Raw genomic sequence first — 24413 nt, forward strand, 5'->3', positions numbered from 1 at the left:
TCCTCATAGATTAGCCTGAACGGGATCGCTGGAAGGTCAATCCTCTCCATCTTCCAGCAATCTTACAAAGATTGGAAAGGAAAATTTGTGAAGGTGTGCGCCAACGACCAAGATCCTTCCCTGCTCGACGGCTTCCCCTTGTACTGGGTGCACAAGGGGAACAAAGACGCCAAAGAGAGCTTCAGGAGGCCCAGAAGTCCCGACAACATGGGCGAGCTAGACAAAGATCTATGCCTTTTCTAGAAGAAAGTAGCAGCCACCAACATCACCTTTCCCACCTCCGCAATAATCTCCTTCGAGTTCCTCGAGGACCAACTCGAAGCTCACATAAGTTAGCATTTACCTCGACACTTAGGTTTTCGTCTTGTGTTGGAATTGATTGCGCATCTCTGTTATCTACTATCGGGCGTCCTGCTTGTTGTGCACTGGACTTGGTTTTTAATTCATGCACCATTTGTTTGCATCATTCGCACACGTACTCGTATATTTCGCTTTTGCCTTTGCGCTTACTTGTATATTTTTACCCTGTGCAGACCTCATGTTGGGCAAAGGCAAATTAGCTGAACTGAGGGCACTCGCCCGAACTCACAAGTTGGCGACGGGTTCCCAAACCGTGCCCAACTCGGTGGTGGAGATCGCCGCTGCCCAGGGTAGATCGCCTCCTCAAGGCCTAGCTCCTCTAGAGACACTGCCCGCCCCTCAACGAAAAAAGCTCATCTTAAGGAAACCAAAGAGGAAAACTCCTCAAGTGGTTCAAGAAGACGAGGATGAGGATGATGAGGCGACTGAGGACGGCCTCGTTACCAAAAGGAAAAGGGTGGCACCTTCTTCACCACCCGCTCTCCCAACACCAACACTGCCCTCTCCCCCAGTTCCAACACCGTCCTCTCCCCCAGCTCCAACACCGCCAGTCCAAGCAACACCCTTGGCGGTCGCGCTCCCTGCGGTTGAAAGCAACGAGCCCTACTTCATGGAGAACCCTCCTAGTGCCTCCACGCCATTCATATCTGCTGGAGAGGGTCCTCCTTCAACCGCCTCAATCGCTGAAGCTGCACCAGGTGGGCATGAAGGCGCTCACAACTCACCGATACTCATAACCGAGTCCCCCACTTCACCACCACGCCAGGAAGCCCCCCTTGCTCAACCAATTCAAGAGGGTGGTGGTGAGAGTCAGCACCAGGCTCCTTCAGCACCTCCACCAACAGCAGTTGCAAACCCTTCCCCCTTGGTCAAACAAGTCTGGGGGCCTTTCACAGCTAAGCTAAAGATGATGGCAGAGGACCTTCCCTCAATCATAACAAAGGCTGTGAAGAGCTCCAACAAAAAGCTTCAGGACGAGATCTCCACACTCCAGGAGGAGAATCGTCTGATAAGGATCGAGGCGGAAAAGCTGTCTTGCAACCTGATGATGGCAGAGATCGATCACTCAAGGGTGGAGGACGCCATGAGTGCCGAGTTGAGGGTTGCGCGCAAGGAGGCCTCCGATCTGCGCCAGAAACTGCACCTCCTAGCTCAAGAGAAAATCGAGCTAGAGAGCAAGCTGGTTCCCTACAGGCTTAAGGTGGCCAACTTGGAGGCATCGATGAAAGCGGATGCAGCCAAGGTAGAGAACCTTGAAAAGAGGTCGGTTGATCGGGAGGTTCTCCTTGGAAAGGTCGAGAAGGAGAAGGACGACGCCGTGGACGAGCTCGCCAAGGCTCGAGAGGAAAACGAGAAAATTGCTGCAGAGCTGGCCCAGGCGCGGGGCGAAGGCAAGAAGGTTGCTGACGACCTTGCTCAGGCTCGTGGGGAAACTGAAGAACTGAAGAAACGAGCTGACGAGCTGAAGCAGCAAACTGAGGGGCTCAAACAACAAAACAAAGAGCTCGAACTAAGCTGCCCAAGTTCTCGCCGCCGGATTCGACGCCGCCCTGGAGCAAGTCGCCTGCCAGTACCCCGAGCTCGACCTCCCCATGGTGTCGATATGTAACGAAGTGGTGGATGGGAAGATCGTGCCTTCCGAAGATTAGTCGTCTCCCTCCATCACTTATTCCCTAGGAACTAATGCTTGTTCCTTTTTGCACAAACTTTACCTGTAATAACTTTTTCTTTTCTTCTTATGCATTCGAACTGATACCACTTTTATTATAACTTCTCCCGCTTTTGCACATGGTCTCTCTGTTACTTTGCCTTTCCTTGTAAAAATCGCTTAACGAATTAACTTAGCGATTCTGCGGGCTCAATCATTTACTTACTGCTTCAAACTCGAGCAAACTATCAACTCTTCAACCGATGGCATTTTAATAACTTGTGAACTTAAGGCAACTAACTTCAGCGTGGAACTACTTACTAAACAACAAGTTTCAATCCAACTGATAGTTTAAGACATAGTTCACCTGATCTGCTCCACCGAAATGGGCCCTTACTCTTGCCATCGCCTGGACTTCTTCTGATCGTCGTAGGGTCCCGGCGATGTAAGCTTCCTTTTGCCTTCATAACTTGGCTATTGTTCCCTCATCTGGGGGTAGAGGCGCCTTTCGGATCCTTTTCTACCTCCCTGAGTTTCAGAACAATAAGCCGGATAGCTAGGCGTTCTCTTTGAACCTACCTTAGCCATCCTTTAAACTTCTTCCACCCTCCACACCATACCTGAACTCGTTTGAGACGAGAAGGATTTTATCTTGCCTGAACTCGCTCGACGGCGAGAAGGTCTTTATCTTGCCTGAACTCGCTCGACGGCGAGAAGGTCTTTATCTGGTGCCTCTACTTTGCCCAGGGATTACATCTCCTCTTCCCTGGATGCACTGAGGACTTTTAACTTGTTCTCGCTTGCACTCGCACAAAGTCGAGGAGGACTTTAATCTCTTTCTCGCCTCAGGACGCGCGAGGGCATTGAGGTCTTTTAAACGTATCAGGTGCCTCCGATCGCCGAAAGACGATGAGGACTTTTAACTTTAACTGATGCCGCCAATCGCTGAAAACCGATGGGGACTTTAAAACTTTTAGAAAGCATGTAGCATATCTTCAAACTTGCCTTAAATCACACACGAGTGACAAGGTCTTTTTCTAAAACTTTCGAAACAACAAGCATGCAATCTTAGAAACTTTAAACTTTGAAAACACTTCTTTATTGGGTGGCCTCATTAAAAACCCTCCTTAGGGAAAAGAGTGCCCCCTTCAAACTGTTTTAACAGAAAGCTTGCAAATCTCTTCGTGTTTGTTTTTACTTACAAAGCTTCAACTGTAATATAACTTGAGGTGTGTGGCGTTCCAAGTGTGAGGAATCGCCCCTCCTTCCAATGTTTCTAAGCGGTAGGCGCCGTTCCCGAGCGCCTCGGTTATTCTGAACGGTCCCGTCCACTTAGGCGACAACTTGTTTTCCATTTCGTACTGGTGGGCCTTCTTCATCACCAGGTCGACTTCTTTAAACTGCCTTGGCATCACCTTCGAGTTATACCTTCGTGCAATCCTCCTTTTCACTGCCTCGGCTTTTACTTTCGCCTCCTCCCTGACCTCATCCAGTAAATCCAGATTCAACCTTCTTTCCTCATTCGAGTCTTCCACTACAAAGTTCTGGAATCTCGGCGAGCTCTCCTGGATTTCCACTGGAATCATTGCATCGCATCCATAGACCAAGCTAAACGGGGTCTCATGGGTTCCTGACTGCTCGGTGGTGTGGTATGCCCAAACTATGCGGGGTACCTCCTCAGCCCACAATCCCTTGGCTTTCTCCAGCCTCCTCTTCAAGCCTCTTAGCAACACCCGATTGGCGGACTCTACTTGGCCATTTGTCTGAGGGTGCTCGACGGATGCAAATACTTGTTGAATTCCCACCTCTTCGCACAGCTTCTTCAATAGATGACTTGCAAACTGAGTCCCGTTGTCTAACACCAGGCGCTTAGGCACACCAAACCGGCACACGATGTTCTTCCACACAAAGCTCTCGATCTTGTGTGCGGTGATCTGGGCTACTGGTTCTGCTTCGATCCACTTGGTGAAATACTCAATTGCCACCACCAAGTACTTCATCTGCCTGATCGCCAATGGGAAAGGTCCCAGGATGTCGATTCCCCACGTATGAAACGGCCAAGGGCTGTAAATCGACTTTAACTCTTCTGGCGGCGCTTTGTGCCAATCGGCGTGCTGCTGACATTGCTTGCAACACTGTGCATACTTCTTGCAGTCCTCCCTCATTGTTGGCCAGTAGTAACCTGCACGGAGGGTTCTTGCGGCCAGAGCTCGACCCCCGATGTGACTTCCGCATATCCCTTCATGGAGCTCGGCCATAATTCTTGTACATTTCTCTCCGTGCACACATTCCAGGAGTGGGTGTGTGAACCCAAACCTATACAACTCGCCATCAATCATTGTGAACTTGCTGGAGTTCTTCTTTATCTTCCTAGCCTCCGTCGGATCCAGCAGGAGAAGGCCATCTGCCAGGCGTCGCTGGTATTATGTTATCCATGTGTCTGGCTCATGTATAGCGCAGACCTGTGTCATGTTCACCCTCTCCCCCCGACATGCTCTTATTCTCGGCGACCTCAAGGTTTCCTGAGTCAAAGACCTGTGACTCCTGACCGCTTTCTCCGTCGACTTGCTTATTTGAAGGACCATGTGGTCTGCCACAAATGCTCTAGGCGTCTTCAGAGTTTCTTGGATCACCGTCCTCTGCCTACCCCCCTTTCCCGAACTGGCGAGCTTAGCTAGCAAGTCTGCTCGGGCATTCTACTCTCTGGGCACATGCACCACTTCAAAGGAGACAAAGGAAACCTTCAATTCCTGCACGTACGCTAAGTAAGCCGCCATTTGTGGATCCTTGGCCTGGAACTCGCCTGTTACTTGTCCCGTGACCAACAGCGAGTCACTCTTAGCCATCAGCACCCTAGCTCCCATCTCCTTGGCCAGCAAGATTCCGGCAATCAGCGCCTCATATTCTGCTTGATTGTTGCTGGCTTTGAACGCAAACCTCAGGGACTGTTCAATCAGCACACCGTTGGGCCCTTCCAGGATGACTCCAGCACCGCTACCCTACTGGTTCGACGATCCGTCCACCGAGAGCACCCAACGAAAACCATCCCCTTCAACTCGTGCTGCCTCCGACGAGAGCTCGACCACGAAATCGGCGAAAACTTGCCCCTTGATCGGTCCTCGGGGCTCATACTTGATTTCGAACTCCGATAGCTGCACTGCCCATTTCACCATCCTCCCAGCTACATCAGGCTTCTTCAGGACTTTCTGGATGGGCAAGTCGGTCATCACCAGTATTGTAAAACTGTGAAAATAGTGGCGCAACCTCCTCGCCGAAAACACCACAGCCAATGCAGCTTTCTCCAAGGCCTGATACCTCACCTCCGGGACCTGCAACACCTTGCTGACGAAATAAATAGGCTTCTGAGCCTGGTCTTGGTCTTGGGCGAGCATCGCACTCACCGCTCTCTCAGTCACAGCAAAATACAACCTGAGAGGGGTTCCCACCAACAGTTTGCACAAAACCGGCGGGCTCGCCAGGTATTCTTTAAGCTTGACGAAGGCCTCTTCACACTCCCTCGTCCAGGCAAACTTATTGTTTCGCCTTAAACACTGGAAGTACGGATGGCCTTTCTCCCCGCTAGCCGACACGAAACGAGACAGGGCGGCCATCCGACCTGTAAGCTGCTGCACCTCCTTCATAGTAGCCGGACTCCTAATCGCCAAGATGGCAGCACACTTATCAGGATTGGCCTCTATTCCTCTTTCAGTTAAGAGGAATCCCAAGAACTTCCCTGCCTCCACGCCAAAAATGCACTTCTTGGGATTCAGCTTTAACCTGAACTTGGCGATTGTGGTGAACAATTCCTCCAGGTCCGCAACGTGCCTGCTCGTTTCCGGCGAGGTCACGACCATATCATCCACATACGCTTGCACATTCCTTCCCAGCATTGGTGCAAGTACCCTATCCATCAATCTTTGGTACGTGGCCCCCGCGTTCTTCAGTTTAAAGGGCATCACTTTGTAGCAGTGGCACGATCTCTCGGTCATGAAGGCGGTCTTCTCTTCGTCCATAGGATGCATTTTTATCTGGTTGTACCCCGAGAAGGCGTCCAGGAAACTCAGCAAATTACACCCTGCAGCACTGTCGACCAGGGCATCTATGCTTGGCAAAGGATACGAATCCTTTGGGCAAGCCTTGTTCAGATCAGTGAAGTCGACGCACATGCGCCACTTCCCATTGCTTTTCTTCACCAGCACGACATTGGCCAACCACTCAAGGTACTGAACTTCCCTGATATGGCCCGCGGCGAGGAGCTTTTGTGTTTCATCCCTGATCGCCTGCCTCCTCTCCTCGTTAAACTTCCTTCTTCTTTGCCGCACTGGTCTGACCTGGTTGTCCATTGCTAGGCGATGGCACAAGAAGTCGAGGTCGATTCCCGGCATGTCTAAAGCAGACCATGCGAAAGCATCCAGATGCCGCTCTATCACCTTGGCGATCTGGTCTTGGAGTTCAGCCTCCAAAGATATTCCCAGCTTGAAGACCTTTCCCCCGATCTCCCTCTCGAGCCACTCCTCGACGGGTTTGGGACGGGTTTCCCTGGCGATCACCGCCTTGGCGATTCCCAGCTCCCTCGCTTCCTCTGGGCGGTTCCTCGCTTCCTTTTGGTCAGATTTGATGGTGATCACCACCCCCTCCATAGAAGGCAACTTCACCTTCATGTGCCTGGTCGAGGGCACAACTCCTATTCTGTTGAGTGTTGGTCTTCCCAACAGAATGTTATATGCTGAGGGCGCATTCACGACGAGGTACTTGATTTTCTCCGTCCTCGAGCCCGCCTCATCTGTGAATGTAGTTCTTAACTCGATGTACCCCCTAACCTCCACCTGGTCACCAGCGAAACCGTATAAGCACCCTCCATAGGGCCTCAGCTGGTCAAGGGGTAATTGCAGCTGTGTGAAAGTCGGTCAGAACATCACATCTGCCGAGCTTCCTTGGTCCACCAGTACCCTATGAACCTTCCTCTCCGCTGTGACGAGCGAGATAACTATGGGATCGTTGTCATGAGGCACAACGTCCCTGAGATCTTCTCTTGTGAACGTGATGTCCACATCTGGCGAGTGGTCCTCGAACATGCATCCACCACCCGAGAAACCTCCTGCGATGGTGTGGATCTCTCCATGAGTGGGCATCTCGTGCTGCTGAGCCTCACCACCCACCGGCTGGGAGCTCGACGCGCCCCCCGTCCTCCTGTCCAGCAGGTAATTGATCCTGCCTGTTGACCAGAACGTTGGAACCTGCCTCGTCAAAGGATCGACGTGTGCACCGCTTCAAACCTCCGTCCTTCTTCAAGATCCACCTCAAGAACCTGCAAAAGAACAGAGCGGCGCCGCTGCGGCCGATCGCACTCCAACGCCCAAGTCAGTGACCGAACCACCAAATACTAAGAGCAAGAACACTCTAGAACTCTCAAGGAACCGTGCAATGTTCTCTCTCACAGTATGCTCAAGAACTCGCGAGCGTAAAGAGTATAATCTGAACGTGCGTACCTCAAAAGTTCGTTGGGGAACCCTTAAATACCTGGTTACTTTCTCTCTCCTGGCAGTTACAGACTTGGACACGTGGCTCGCATCCAGTCGTACACGTGCCATCATCCGGAGCCTCCTTGACTTGGGCGCTGCTTCTGACTCTCTTTTTGGCTAAGTTACTTATGCATGGTACTGCCCAGTGCATAGCTAACTTGGGAGTGCGATCTCTACTGGAACTGGCGAGTTAGGGTGCCTTCGTACACCTTCCCTGTGGTCTCGCCGGCCGCCTTCATAATCTGCACCACCTTCATCTCTGGCGATGTGCTTGCTCTGGCGATCTCCAATCATTTGGTCGCCTGAGTTTACATTTGGCGACTTCATCTTTAACCCGGTGATCGCCGGTTCTGGTATGCTGGAGATCGGAACACGCCAACTTAATAATTGGCGGCTTCACGAGCCCCCCGACTTCCTCCTCTTCTGTCAACCTGGCGCCTTGTCAACACGCCCATACCGTAGCTGGATGCCACGTCATCACTTCCGACTGCCAGGGCGGTACAGTAATCATTCAGGAAACCGCTCTTGACCAGGTCGTCGAGCTGGTATCCCAGTGCCAAACATGAGTCGACGGTGTGACCAAAACTCTGGTGGAATTCGCACCAGGCGTCTGGTTTTGGTCCTAACACCTTGTCGCCCACTTTCTCGGGTGCCTTGAGCCTGGCTGCTATATTGGGGATGGCGATCAGGTCCGCCAACCCCATGACAAACTTATGCTTTGGCGGGCGATTGTACTCCCTGGGGCGCCCTGGGCCCCTGCGCTTGTTTTTCCTTGGATCATAAGGATGGCGAGTCCTTTGATCCCTCTTGGCCGCCGCTGTCTCCAACACCCTCTGTGGTTGGATCCTGGTCTGGGCACGTGGCCTAGCGGGAGCCACGCTCCCTCTCTTCTCGGCGACCTCACTCTCATCGGCGATGTGGGCCACCGCAAGTCGCCTAACCTCGGAAAACGTGGCGGGGTGAGCCCTGATCAGTGCCTCACAGAAAGGTCCCGGCAGCACGCCCTTTTTGAAGGCATATACCAGCATCTCCTCGTCTTTCGCAGGCGAGCGGACCATCTGTGCTCCAAAACGATTCAGATAGTCCCTGAGGGACTCTCCCTGGTATTGCCTTATGTCGAACAGGTCGTAAGACACTCTGGGTGGCGCTTTGTTCACAATGTACTGCTCGACGAAAATCTTCGAAAACTGCTGGAAATTGGTTATGTGACCTGTAGGCAGGCTCACAAACCATTCCAGTGCTGTTCCCTGGAGCGTGCTCACAAACATTTTGCAATACACAGCATCCGAGCCTCCTGACAGCATCATCTGCGTGTGGAACGTGGTGAGATGTGCCTCAGGATCCTCCACGCCGGTGAAAGTAGCCTTCACGAGTACCACGCTCGCAGGGATAGGCGTGTCTGTGATCGCCTGAGCAAATGGCATAGGGAAAACGCGAGGTGGCAACAATGGTGCGACCTCTTCAGCGACTGGGCGGCCTCTCTGCTCCTGAAGAGCTTGGCGCAACTCCTCAGTCACTTTTCTGAGCTCTTCATTCCTGGCCTGAGAGGTAACTAGGTCCTCATGCATCTTTGCCTGCTCTACGCGCGAGGCCTCCACGTTCGCCTGTAGTGCACGCATGATCTCCATCATCTGCGCCATGGTCATGGCGCCTTCAGCAGCAACTGGCACAACTGGACTTGAACGGTTGCTTCTCATCTTTCTCATGAAAACTCAGCCAACCAAAGTTCGACGGACAAAACCTTTACCAGCGAAACAATCGATCCAGCAATCAACCGGTCAAAACTTCGTAAACTCCAGAGAACTTCCAAGAATGCAATCACAACAGCAAAAACCTCCACAGAAACTTGAAATCTTAGCACGAACCTACCACTTCTCCACCAAAACTTCTGATTCACCGGTCAAAAATCCGAACGAACGGTAAAGCTTCGATTTCACCGATTGAAACTCGCGCAAACGGTGAAAAACTTCACCTCACCGAACAAGAACTCAAACAAACAGGGAAAACCTCAATTCTCCAAACAAAAGCTCCAGCGAACGGCGAAAAACGTCAAACTACTGATCGAAAACTCAAACCAACGGTAAAAAGAATCGAAAATGGTTACACCAGCACACAACCACACAGAAACTACCGAAACTTCAAGAACTCACGCTATGGATGGGGACAGGTTTTACACGGCCCCACGGTGGGCGCCTGATGATCCTGCCTGTTGACCAGAACGCTGGAGCCTCGCCTCGTCTAATTTGGATCGACTTTGCGCCGTGCTAGCTTCCGTCCTTCGCCTTGATTCGCCTCAGGAACCTGCAAAAGACAGAACAGCGCCGCTGCGGCCGATCACGCTCCGACGCCCAAGTCAGCGACTGAACCACCAAAATACTAAGAGAAAACTAAGAACTTCAGGAACCGTGCAATATTCTCTCTCAGCGTACTCCAGTTCTCGCAAGCGTAAAAGAAGTATTCTAAAACGCACGTACCTCAAAAGTTCGTTAGGATTCCTTATATACCTGTGCATTTTCTCTCTCCTGACAGTTACACATCTGGACACGTGGCTTGCATCCAGCTGTACACGTGTCACCATCTAGAGCATCCTTGACTTGAGCGTCACCTCTTACTCTTCAGGCTTTCGACTAAGTTACTTATGCAGGAAGCAACTCAGCGTATAACTGCCTTGGAGCGCGATCTCTTCTGCGTGGCGAGTACGGGTGTCTTCATACACACCTTCCTTGTGGTCTCGCTGGCCGCCATTATATTCTACTTTACTTACTTCACTGTGCATGTTCGGGTAATCTGTTCCCCGACCTCAACCTCTGGCCAGCTAGGGAATGACCATCTGACGACTTCATCCTTTGCTTCGAAATCCTGGAACAAGCTTTCCTGATCCTTCGGCGATGTCATCCTCTCGGCGATCTCCGATCACGTTGTCGCCTGGGTTCGCATCTGGCGACTACAACACAAACTTGGTGACCGCCGTTTTAGGTATGCTAGAGATCGGGGCACGCCAACTTAACGACTGGCGATCACACGAGCCTCCCGACGTCCTTCCCTTCTACCAGCCAGGTGTCTCGTTCAACACGCCTATACTATTGCTTGCGGCCACGTCATATATTCCGACTACTTGGGCGGTACAATAAAAATTTGAATATTATAATATCCATACCTTCACTGATTGATATATATATATACCTGTAATCTTTATTGTACAATTATTACTCAAGTTTGGACCATGCTAATTTGATGGATACTATTGCATATTTCTATTGATAATTTTAAGTTGAATGATAACTTTCTACCAATTTAAACTAATGGTAAATATGTTTATACTTCTCAATTTTACGCATTAGAAGTATTTTTTGTGTGGATATTCTATTGTAATCTCTGTTAATAAATTTGATTTTGGATGATATTAATTTCTAAGCTTAGTTTTATTTTAAATGAAATATTTTTTATTTAGATTTTCGTCTAAATTTACAATTCATTTTATAAAAATGTTTATTTGTTATTATTAAGTATTTTTAATAAAATACTTGTAAGGACTAAATTTATAGTTAAAAAAACTAAATATAACAATCTAAGCGTGTTATAAAATAATTGTTTATACGTATTAATTAATAGGTAAAATTACTTACGTCATTCTTGCACTTAAAATAAATTTTATTTTAGTCTTTATATCTAAATATCATCCTTTTTTGGTTTTTATACATATCATTTTTTAATTTTTATTACAGTTCCTTCGCTTTTAGATAATAAGAACCAAAATAAATTAAAAATATATATACACTACAAGAAAATAAGCTATTAGCTTCCAAATATTTGCGTGGGTCAGCACGCTAATATTGTCGGTTAAAATAGCGCAAAATTTACGCTAAATACCATTTAACGCAAAAATGGACGCACTTATGAATTTAATTTTTTTTAAAAAAAAATTTAATTTGCGTTGGCCACGGCCCACGCATGTTTCACATGCCCCACATTATTAATAATAATAATAATAATAATAATAATAAGTATAATAAAAATCATATTATGACAAAAGAATTTGTTTGGTGTAGTGGTTAAAACTTTTTCCTCACAAGGATGGTAGTGATAGAAATTAAAATAAATCAATAATAGAAATTAAAATAAATCAAAATATTGTTTGTAAAAGTGAATAATTTTGAAGTAAAAATTAAAAAGGTAAATTTTATATTTTATATAACTATAAGGATTCCATCAGTAATTAATCTAATTTAGTTATATACAACTAGATGCAAACATAATTATTTAAACATGCCGTGGTTTTGGCTTCATGAGCTATGATTGATTTGAGGCAATCTCATTCTGCCATTGAGGCGATGAATGCACAATATATTTGCAATCGTTAAATTACAGTGTCATATGCTTATAAAAGTGGATTTGTGAATGTGAAAAATGCGTTCAAGTAAGTTTTTTTCATCTTTACATGTGTGTTAAAAATTTATAAGAAAATTAAATAAATTATAGTATTTAATTATATTATTATTTTTCTTAAATAATTCACATATAAATATTAAAATTAGAAAAATTAACATAATAAATCATATTATATATATAACTGATTATATATATAATATAATATATAATTAATTATATATAAGTAAATTATATAATTAAATATAATATAAGAAAAAAAATATTTAAAATTTAAAATATTAAATAAATTTATGTTATAAAAAAATTTAATAGTAATTAATTATAATAATAAATTATAATCATAAAATAATAATAACAATAAATATATTTATATATAATAAAAAGATAAATTTAAATAATAATAGTATTAAGTATACAAAAATAAATATAAATAATAATATTGTTTAATATAAATAATTTTTTATTGAATTTTTGTAATTAAAAATATTTAAATATTATTTATTTTTATAAAAATTTAATTTTTAATAACTTTTATTATTGGACAATTTATATTTTTTTACTGAAATATTTTATTAATAATGTTTTAAAATAGATTTTGTATATAAATACGTAATTTTTTCATTAATTAAAGTATTTTATTTTATTAATTAAAAAATAATTAATTATATCCATTATATTAAATTATTTTTTGAATATTTTTATAATTTAATTTATGAATTTTTTTTATGTTCTGACAATGAAAGGTCATTCATATTTTTAAAAAAATAACTATTTAGTGACATTAAAAAATAACTTATAAAATTTTAATTAATTTAAATTTATAAAAAAAATATCTCATTTTATTATTTATATATTTTTTAAAATAAAAACAAATTTATAAACTTACATTAATTTCTTAAAAAATTTAAAAATTTCTTTACAATCAATATATCACTCATAAAATTTAATAAAAAAAATTCATGTATATCTTAATGAAAACAATCACATTTTCTTCAATTTATTTCTCAAATTACTTCAAATTTTCAAACATCCTCCCTTATCCAAACAGAAACATGACACACGACCTGGAGACACAGTTTTGACCTCAATTAATCCAACTACAAAGAAGAACATACCTCCTACTTTATTTGACGGTGGAAGTCATATACATCTCATAATATATATGTTGCAAACATAACATGTTCCTGCCGGTTGACTCGAAACGCCTTCGTACGCCTACGTCACTCTTACGTCTAGAGTCCTTGCATTCACGTGTGCCTTTCCTGTGATGAACACCTGAACATAAAAACAAAGGGAGCCCTAACAGTCGTTTGCACTCCGACGCTCAAGTCAATACTAGGGTTAGGAAACACCGAAAACTGTATAATCTTGCTACTCTGTGTGTGTTTTACAGCGCAAGAGAATTCTCCCTTGTCAAGTTTGTTAACTTACTATTTATAGATAGAAACTAGGGTTTCCTGTTTACCTGAAATGGGCCTTTCTGATGGGCGGGTCCAGCACTGTTGTTACCTTGCTCTCAGGATAACCTAGCACATGGGGTCCCTAACTGGAGTGCAACCTCTGACGGGATGACCACCTGGATGCCTCCTCGTGCACCTGATCTCTGGGGTCAGCCGCCTCTGGGAGTGCCCTAGCTGTTATGCATGCAACTCGCCCCTGAACGTGACCCTTGTAGGCCATATCCTTCCAGTGGCTCTTATAATTTGTGTCACGCCTGAACGCGTCGTCCACTCTACACGCATAGGCACTCGTGATCTAGGCTTCTCCCTTACTGATAACTGGTGTGTGACCTGGGATCCACTTCTCGTGACCCATCTCTTACTGTTTGGATTTCCGATATACGACCTCTCCACACTGTTTAGTGGCAAGTCGGTACATCCTGATGACTGATGTTTGACCACCCTTGGCTCCTTGGCGCACGTGCTTTGCGGGGTACTGGCCCGCGCTGCTCGTGGGACTCGCTTACATGGCACCAACATTACTAGTGGTCAGTAAACGCTCGGGGACCGGTCGATACATAACTCACCTTCATTACGGTGCTGCATTCCAGCTTATGTCATTCCTAACCTTATAAGCCACCACCCCCTTAAGCTACTGCATTCCCGCCTATGTCCGTGCCTGAACAATCAACCTAACATCATCAATAGCTCGGTCAAACAATCTTACCTCCTACAATGCCTCCTCCACCTCAAGTTCAACATTTTTGGCCACGACACCCTAGTATCTAGCCAGAGGCCACCACCTTCACAAGCTCCTCCCAAGCCTCTTCCACCTCCATCAAAAATGGGAAGTCAGCCACCTCCACCTCACCAGTCAAACAATCTTACCTCCTCTATGCCACCACCTTTGAATTGAAGCAATGCAAATCAATGAATGATGTTCTTGACCCTAATATGATGACAGAACCCCCAACCACACACAATCACATAATAAGGAAGATGAAGACCTAAAGTTTATATGGACTTATTTGTAAATATGGGTTTAATTAGGATTTTGTTTGTCTTTGTACGTCCAATGAAGAGGAAAACTCTAGGATGAAGGAATGTACAAAACATATCCAAAAATACCTCCAACTCATCAAAATATAAACTAGAGTTTTGGTCAGAAGAACACGAGAAGATTGTGTTTCGGCTGAACCTTATTTTTGGGTCAAGCTTTAGCTTAAATAATTGTATAAAGTTGTTTATGATTTCATAGGTCATGTATTGGGCTTAGTAGCATAAAATAATTTAACCAAATATGTGAGCCAAGTAGCATAAGTTTTTGGACTTATATTTGGACCAATAGTAAAATATGTCTAGTTAGGATAAAAAGTGACTAGTCAGGATAACAAATGGGTTTCTTTGAGCCCAATGTAACCCTAGAACGTCTAGGATATATTAGAGGACGAAAATTACCTTGGTATGGAGCACATGGACGTCCATGGCAGCTAGTAGTGGAAAGGATTTAGCATAGAAGGTATGAGCTAAACATGGAAAGTATGAGTCCACATGGCATCTTCTCATTGAAGAGTTTTATTTTGAATTTTCAAATTTTGGCTTCAAAATATTCAGCTCTCTCTCCTATAAATTGAAGTGTTTGGCTCATGGAAAGAAAAATCAATTTTATGAGTGTTATACCAAATTGTTAGCGTAAACACTTCTTTGTCTAAACCTCTTTAAGATATACATCTTTGATCTTCTTCACCTCTCTAAGTGATACGGCCGAAACAATCACTCTCTCTACTCTTCATGCACTTACAAGAAAATCATAGCTTCATTGAAACTCTCCTTAATCTATTTCTTCCCGCAAAAATCATTATAAACTCAAAAAAAAAAAATATGAAACCAATCGAAGGCACCTATCATAATATCTTGAATTTTTACCATTTATTGTTAGTTAGTTGATTGTTGTTATATTTCTGAAATACTGTAGATTGTGATATGAACTCCCTGACAGCCAACAATCTTAAAATTATTGGTGTCAAGAAAAGAGAGACATTTGAGTTTTGGTATTATTGCATGATCACATAATTCCACCGTGTTTTCTTTGGCCTCAGTCTCAAGGTTGTTTCCTGTATTGATGTGATCAGGAAGAAGCAACCAAATGACTCAAATGAGATTATTGAGTTCTAGACTTTCATAGAAATGACATTGTTTCGGGAAACATTAAATTTAAATAATAATGATGAAATATTACTATTATTATTATTATTATTACACCTTCTGTTTTAAATATCGTGTATTTTTAATTACTAAGCACAAATATAAAATAACATTTTGTACTATTATTTTCTTCTTATCTTGCTCTATAGATTGATAGAAAACTCCTAATGCGTTTTATGATTTAACTCTTACTGAAAAAAATATATTATATACTGAGTTTGAGGTGAGTTACAGATAGTTTCACATCAAGAAACAATTAAAAGATGGTTTCATCAAGAAACAAAAACACTCGTTCTTGCCCCCACTAACTAACAAACACAAACAAATGAAATGAACTAATTCCCACATTCACAAATAAAAACAACAATCTTAAGCTAAATCTCAATCCTAATCAAAAGAGAGCTATTCAATACACCCACACGCCCAACCAGTAATCACAAACTGACACACTTTCATTCCATGACTCTCTTTATATCTATCTATCTATCTACCTTTCCATATGATTTTGAGGAAAGATTTTGCCCACGTGAATAAAGCTTTTACTGTTGTTGTCAAAGGCAACGGTCTTTTGAGACTCAACCTCGTAGTTTGACTCTTCATCCTCGTTGCCGAGGGAAAAATACTGCACCTTCTCCCCATAAACTTTGACCAAAACCAAGTACAAAGAAACCGCAAAAAGGGTGACAGCAATGATGAACCAACTGAACTGAATGTTAACGAGTGAGTTGGCACGGTGTACTGCCTCGTGGGATGAGCATCTAACCACCATGTGACCCTCCTCCTGATTCATGTAACAACCTTTGGGTATGAGTGAAGGTGTCCAAAGCATGAAGCCCATCACAATTAACCACAGCCCCTGGAAGAAAATGCTGATGGAACGAACGAAGTTGACTATGAAACTCTCAGGGAACCCAATTCCAATGATTGTGGTGGAGAGTGAAACAAAGACCAAAAGCTGTAACATAAGATGGTATTGGCCTTCTGGGCCCATGTGGTCCGCGGAATGGAGGTGGAAGAGAAGCAGTTGTTGAGCAAATGCTACGGCCCCAAGAAACTGGGTTAATACGAATTGTGCCTGGGGTTGGGCACGGTCCAGGATGATGGAAGAAGCTGCGTAGAGGAAGAAGGTGATGGAGATGGAAGAGTGCTCGAAGTTGTGGAGATGGTTGGAGGGAATGGTTCCATCTGGGTCAAGAGGTTGGTGGCGATCTGGGCCTATGAAGAGTTCCATTGCTACGGAGGCCGTGCAGCCTACCATGATGAGCACCAACTCTAGGTATCTAAACTTGGCAGTTGGGAACCATGATGGACCCTTGTAGGACTTTGGGTTAAGGGCATGGAGCTTTATGTGGTTGAAGAGGTGCCACAAACCTATCAACAAGAAACCAAAACCTGGAGCTACATGTCCCACCAGAGTGCCCATGATTAATTATGAACTTCGAGAAGGGTGACAAAATATGTTGGTGGTGTTGTTGAGATAGAAAGAGAAAGAGAAAGAGAAAGAGGTTAGGGGTGTTGTGTGAGGAGTTGGGTTGGCTGTATTTAAATGTCCTACTCTCATGCCTTCTTCTTCAATTTTTACTTCAATTTTTTCAACTCTGACCACACCAGGTGACATCACTCTTCAGGGTTCAGAATTGAGAGATGAGATGGCGCTGCCTTTCAGGAACAACACAGTACACATTATCACCATCATCACCAATTCCTTTCTAATCTCCATTCTTCTGTTTACTTATTGAACAATCCAATAACATATGAGATAAACAAGTGATTAAATAAAGAGGGCTTTCTTTCTCTATTTTGATTTCCATACATAAGTCACTGCTTGCGATGCTTATACGGCAATTTAAAATTAAAAATAATCTTCTTAAAATTCAAAGAAATAAAGTGTATCGTCTTTAAGATATATTGTTATATATTGTTTAAAGCCTCTCATTCTTTCCTACTGATCACTCATCATTTAATATTTTAAATTACTACTTAAAAAAATAGTTGTGTGTTCCTCTACTATGACCAACACGTGTGGCAAAATATTAAAATCTTATATATTTCTGTGTTAATCTCACAGTTAAAACTGTTGTTACTTTTAGTCCTTCGCCTATTTAGAGCTTAATTATAAGAACAAATTTTGTGGTGGTGGGGTTTTTTTTTTATATTATACTATTATGTAATTAATTAGTTGTTTCTTAATTTATGATCTTTAAGTAAGCCATGTTCGAACCTGTTTAATATTCCAACAATCATCTTGATAATGATACTGTGTGCATGTCATTAAAAGAAAGATTGAATCGTATACGCTGGCTGCTCATGGAAACGTAAAAGGAACACGACACTAATGTACAAAGTTTTGGACTTTTTTTCACGAAACTGCCTGATTTCCGAAGGATTGCTCACTTTTAACGATTTGAAACTGCGAAGAAAATTCGAGGTGTTGGTACTTTTGGTCTCCTTTATATTCTTCATTCTTGAAATTTGGTCTTTTCATTCCAAGGTTAATTTATGTTATATTCTGACTTTTGTATGTTTACTATTTTGCTTAAGTTTCTTATGACAAACACAAAAAATAGACTCACATGTTTGGGTGGCCAATTTGTGTTTGATAAACGTATCCATCAGCTCATCAGCTACGTAACCCATTCATGAACATGATGCACTGCATTGTGTCTCGAAGGTCAAATGTCAATCCTTTGTTTATAATCTTACGCATTGACTATTATGTAGATTTGGTAATAGTTTAAGTTAATAAAGAAATTGAAAGCTTACGTGAGAAGGAGAGAAATTAAAATTTATTCGTATTTGACTACTTTACAGGTTTCTTTGATTGAAAATATTTATTCATTAAATTTAATACATATTTGATTTATGTATTTTTATTCAAATTTGATTTTGATTCTTATGATAATGGTATTGATGAGTTCTTCCCGTCAACAAAATCATATAAAAGACACATTATTTTCGATTCAAAATTTTATAAGGATTGGGTCTTTGTACTTTATATTATTCATTTTACTTATTTTTATTTAATATATAATTTTCAAATCACCTTAAATTTTTAATATTATTATAAAATATTATTTTTTTATAGTCCTTTCAACTTTAGATAGTAAGAACTAAAAGAAATTTAAAATAATATATATAAATCAAAATATTGTTTGTTAAAAATGAGTAATTATCTAATTTTAATTAAATATATTTAGGTAGATGCAATTATAATTATTTAATATGGTTAGCACATCTATAACAAAATAATAATAATAATAATAATAATAATTCTTATTATTGTTGTTACACTTTTAAAATATGGATATTAATAAGTGAGAAGAGTTTAACCATAATTTATGTCAATTAAAGCGTAGTAATTATAATTACTCTTAAGATTAGGGATAACAATGTGACGTGGAGTTTGATTATGTAATTCACATTCCCGAAATAAAAAATTCATGGTTATCCTTAGAAACATGTATACCATTAGTTCTTTATTATTTCAAATATTGATTAAATATTTATTTTATAAGAAATAAAAATCAAAACAAAGGAAACATGATATTATTAAATATTTAATGTCAAAATAATATATATATATATATATTATTTTCATATATTAAGAAAGAAATTATAATTGTATAAATATCAAATTAAAGTATCAAATAACAATTAGATAAAATTCAAATAATTATAGAAAAAGTAAAAATAATCAAATGTGTGAATTAAAAAATAATGTATGAAATTGAAAATCAAAGAAAATTGTATATAAGTTTTTTTAGGTTACCTAATAAATTAAAGGTATTTTAGTAATTTAAAACGGAAAAGGGTATGAAGACGGGGATGGGTATCGAGACGGGGATGGGTATTGAGACGGGTATGAGGACAAAGACGGACGAATATGTACATACTCATCTTCATCCCTATATATCCAAATTAAAATACATATACTCATACCCAAGCACAAATTTCTAACTATAATCAGGACGAGTTCAAACAATATTTGCGAGAATGATTTCATTTTCCATCAATACCTAAGACTACATTGGATGTTGAAATTACAAATAAATGGATTAAGGAGAAAAATATAGGTGAAATTAGATGTGTTGCTTCAATAGAGAAGAAATTTGTTTATCATATATGAAATGGAATTAGTAAGATTGAGTTGTTTCAAGAGTATTGTACCGTCCCGTATCCGGGCGTTGACAAAGTCAAGGTCAAAGTCAACGTCAGGAGTCAAAGTCAACACAAGGCGTCGCCTAGGTGAAGAGACGCCAAGTGCCAGCGTCGCCAAGAGGAAGCGTCGCCAAGGCAAGGCGTCGCCTAGGTGAAGGCGTCGCCCAACCAGGGCGTCGCCAAGATCAAATATCACTAAGGCAAGGCAATCACAGTGTGGTTCCCCGATACCCATGGGTAGGAAAGACCATGGAGGGAGCGACGCCGTGGGAAGGCCTCAGGTCCAGATGATCCGGGGTAGTGATAAAAATAAGGAAAAGGTGGCTTCAAGGCCATAGTGATAGCACCAGTGTAGGGCAGCCTGACTCGTGAAGTACCCCTGCCACCCCAGAGACGCCTTTGGGACAGATACGACTCAAGGGGAGGGTCACGCCCAGGGTAGCCAGGTGCAGGGTACGAGAGGAAGGCAGATACGCTCTCAAAGTGAGTGACTAGATGATTGGGGGCATGAGTTGGCACCCAAAAAGTCACCCCTTGCGCAGTAGCACTCCCAAGCAGGAGGACTCACACGTAGAAACACCATTTAATACAGTCAGGTCAGAACAGAAACACCATTTAGTCAGGTACCAGGTAATTAAAGTCATTTAATACAGTTTATGTTTCGAGCGTTTAAGGTACTATAAAGGCTCCCAAGCGTTTCAACGTCTTAAATGCGCTACGTTTTCTAATTAGACGCGTTAATTAAGTGCGTTACATTTTATGATTAAAAGCGCTTTAAGGCGCTTTAAATGCTTGGGTAGTTTAAATAGCGCCGAGAATGTTGGAAACAGGGTTCGAACTTTTGGCTAATTTTCCAGAAACACTCTAGTTGCTTGCTCGAGCCTTGAGGTTACGCACAAGGGACTAGGGAAGGATTTTGGCTAGAACGAGAAAATATACATTAGACACAGTTTCCTTTTTACCACCTTCAGAGTGCCATACGCGGTGCTCCGATACGGAGGTGCATAGTTTTTGGTGTTTCTTGCTGGCTGACTTGAGCGTCGGAGTGCAAACGGCCGCTAGGGCGCCCTTTTGTCCTTCTTTGCAGGAATTTCCGGGTAACCAGTGGGAAGGAGTCCCTAGCTGACAGTTGAGGTCGCGCACGAAGACGTCTCAGGTCAACCAGACGGAACAAGTATCTTTTCATTAACATTTAAACTAGTGGGTGAATATGCCTACAAATATGCTATAACATTTTTAAGCCAAACTAAGGTAATAAGTATGTAATAATGAATAGTTTATACTTTAGGATCATCAACTATTTATAATATTTTAATTGATTTTTATATGTATAGACCTTGATAGTCTGCTTATATTGACCTCTAGATTTGATCAATGACTTAATCATCCAATTAGTTCTTTACATATCACTACACCATTTTTATTTTAGGTCACGCTGACATGTCAATAGTTTAAAGTTGTTGCAAAAAATAAAGATAAAGAACGATTTTTAATTGTTGGCTATATAGTAAGGTTTTTTTTGTCTTTGACTCAAAGTATATAGGGAAAATGTTGTCTATTCATTTCAAACAACAGGATATAAAACATGGACAATTATATGCAACACTTATTAAAATGTGGGTACTTCAAGCAACACTTTTTAAAATGTGGGTATTTCAGTCAACGGTTTCTAAAATGTGGGTGCTTTAAACAACACTTTAGACCACATTTTTTAAATTGTGGGTAATTTAGACAATATTTATTAGCTGGTGACTTAAATATATCATATACATAGAAACAAAGATGTTAGGATTGATGGCTAGAAGAAGAAGGGGGGTTGAATTGTTTATAAAAGACTTTCTCAAATACTTTTCTTAGAATGAATCTTTAACAATCAACTCAAAAAAGCAATTCAGAAAGCCAATCAAATAGTCAAACATAAACTGATATCAGAATTATAATCGGTTAAAATTACGATTTAATTGGTTGTTTATGACAGCGAAAATATCAAACAGTTATGGAGAGAAAAGATAGAGAGATTTACACACAAGGTTTATACTGATTCACTCAATCCCTGAGCTACATCCTGTTCTCAGTCAAACCACTGAGTATTCCACTACGTAACCAATCACAGACTACAAACACACACCACAAAGAGGTGACTTTGAATCCCACAAAGCCTACTCACCCTCTTTGCACACAGCCAACACCTCAAGCCAGAATCACACTGACTTTACAGGATTTTACAAACAGTTTTACAGAGTGTGTACCGCCCTGGTAGTCGGGAGTGATGATGTGGCATCCTGCTACAGTATAGGCGTGTTGGCAAGGCGCCAGGCTGGTAGAAGGAAAGGAAGTCGGGGGGCTCGTGAAGCCGCCAGTTTGAGTTGGCGTGTTCCGATCTCCAGCATATCAGAATAGGCGATCACCGGGTTAAAGATGAAGTCGCCAGATGTGAACTCAGGCGACCAAGCGGTTGGAGATCGCCAGAGAAAGCACATCGCCGAAGACGAAGGAGAAGCAAGTTATGAAGGCGGCCGGCGAGACCACAGGGAAGGTGTATGAGGACACCCTAACTCGCCAATTCCAGTAGAGATCGCACTTCCAAGTTAGCTGTGCACTGGGCAGTACCATGCATAAGTAACTTAGCCAAAATGAGAGTAGAAGCAGCGCCAAGTCAAGGAGGCTCCAGATGATGGCACGTGTACGACTGGATGCGAGCCACGTGTCCAGGTCTGTAACTGCCAGGAGAGAGAAAGCAACCAGGTATATAAGAGTTCTCAACGAACTTTATGAGGTATGCACGTTCAGATTATACTCTTTACGCTTGCGAGTTATAGAGCTGACTGTGAGAGAGGATTTGCACGGTTCTTGTTCTCTTAGTATTTGGTGATTCGGTCACTGACTTGGGCGTTGGAGTGCGATCGGCCGCAGCGGCGCCACTCTGTTTCTTTGCAGGTTCTTGAGGTGGATCTCGAGAGGAACGGAGGTGTGAAGCGGTGCGCACGTCGATCCTTTGACGAGGCAGTTTCCAGCGTTCCGGTCAATAGGCAGGATCATCAGGCGCCCACCGTGGGGCCGTGTAAAACTTGCTCCCATCCACAGCGTGAGTTCTTGGAGGTTTTCGAAGTTTTCTGCGTGGTTGTGTGCTGGTGCAACCATCGTTCGCTGTCTGCTTGAGTTTCGTTCGGTGAATTCGCGTTTTATACCGTTCGTTTGGGTTTTCGATTGGCGGAGTGAGGTTTCCCTGCTGTTTCCGCGTAATTTGTTCAGTGGAGTTCGAGTTCTTTCGCTCGTTTGGTTGTCCGTGGGGAAGCGGTGGTTTCTGGTGAAGTTGTGGTTTTCTTTGAAGGTTTACGGTGTTCTTGAGTTTTCTTGCGCAGCTTCGCACAGTTTTCTCCGATTGATCGCTGGATCGATCGTGGTTGAAGTGTCGTTCGTTGCATTCTGTGATTCGCTGAGTTTCATGAGAAAAATGAGAAGCAATCGTTCAAGTCAAGTTGCGCCCGTTGCTGCCGAAGGCGCCGCTGCCATGACCATGGCGCAGATGGCAGAGATGATGCGTTCGTTGCAGGCAACTGTGGAAGCCTCATGCGTAGAGCAGGCGAGAATGCATGAGGACCTGGTCGCCTCTCGCGCCAGGAACGAGGAGCTCAGCAAGGTGACTGAGGAGTTGCGTCAAGCTCTTCAGGAGCAGCAAGGGCGTTCTTCTGCTGAGGAGGTGGCGCCGTCATCGCCACCTCGTGTTTTCCCTATGCCTTTTGTTCAGGCGATTACTGACACGCCTATTCCTGCGAGCGTGGTTCCGGTTAAGGCTGTCTTTACCGGCGTGGAGGATCCAGAGGCTCATCTAACCACGTTCCATACGCAGATGATGCTGTCGGGAGGGTCAGACGCCGTCTACTGCAAGATGTTCGTGAGTACGCTCCAGGGAACGGCGATGGAGTGGTTTGTGAGCCTGCCTAACGGCCACATAACCAATTTTCAACAGTTCTCGAAGATTTTTGTCGAGTAGTACATCGTGAATAAGGCACCGCCCAGGGTGTCTTATGATCTGTTTGATATAAGGCAGTACCAGGGAGAGTCCCTCAGAGATTACCTGAATCGCTTTGGAGCGCAGATGGTCAGATCGCCGGCCAAGGATGAAGAAATGCTGGTCTATGCCTTCAAGAAGGGCGTGCTGCCAGGACCATTCTGCGAGGCCTTGATCAGGGCTCACCCCGCGACGTTTGCTGAAGTCAGGCGACTTGCGGTGGCTCACATCGCCGACGAGAGTGAAGTCGCCGAGAAGAGAGGAAGCGTGGCTCCCGCCAGGCCACGCGCCCAGACCAGGATCCAGCCGCAGAGGGTGCTGGAAACAGCGGCGGCGGCCAGGAAGGACCAGAGGACTCGCCATCCTTACGATAGGAGGAACAAGGGAAGGAGCCAGGGGCGCCAGCAACCAGCACGCCGGGAATACAATCGCCCGCCTAAGCACAAGTTTGTCATGGGACTAGCGGATCTGATCGCCATTCCTAACATATCTGCTAGGTTGAAAGCGCCTGAGAAGGTGGGCGACAAGGTGCTGGGGTCAAAACCGGATGCCTGGTGTGAGTTTCACCAAGGTTTTGGCCACACTTTGGACTCGTGTTTGTCCTTGGGATATCAGCTCGACGATCTGGTTAAGAGCGGGTTCCTAAATGACTATCTGCTGGACAGGAGGACGGGGGGAGC

The 24413-nt window shown here is 43.3% G+C and overlaps 1 protein-coding gene across 1 annotated transcript; it reads right to left on the reverse strand.

The window, feature by feature from the left end:
- Positions 1-15751: 15751 nt before the first annotated feature.
- On the reverse strand, positions 15752-17335 carry LOC137806822 (uncharacterized). The gene has a single exon (XM_068607123.2). It carries the CDS (start codon positions 16984-16986, stop codon positions 16051-16053), a length of 936 nt encoding a protein of 311 aa, XP_068463224.1. The 5' UTR covers positions 16987-17335; the 3' UTR covers positions 15752-16050.
- Between the last annotated feature and the right edge of the window lie 7078 nt (positions 17336-24413).

The sequence above is a fragment of the Phaseolus vulgaris genome, chromosome 3 (assembly GCF_051622355.1).
Source record: "Phaseolus vulgaris cultivar YP4 chromosome 3, ASM5162235v1, whole genome shotgun sequence".
Classification (NCBI taxonomy): Eukaryota; Viridiplantae; Streptophyta; class Magnoliopsida; order Fabales; family Fabaceae; genus Phaseolus; species Phaseolus vulgaris.

What these genes read in the sequence shown, in the direction of transcription:
- LOC137806822 (XM_068607123.2), bottom strand. Translation starts at nt 16,986, where the DNA reads ATGGGCACTCTGGTGGGACATGTAGCTCCAGGTTTTGGTTTCTTGTTG.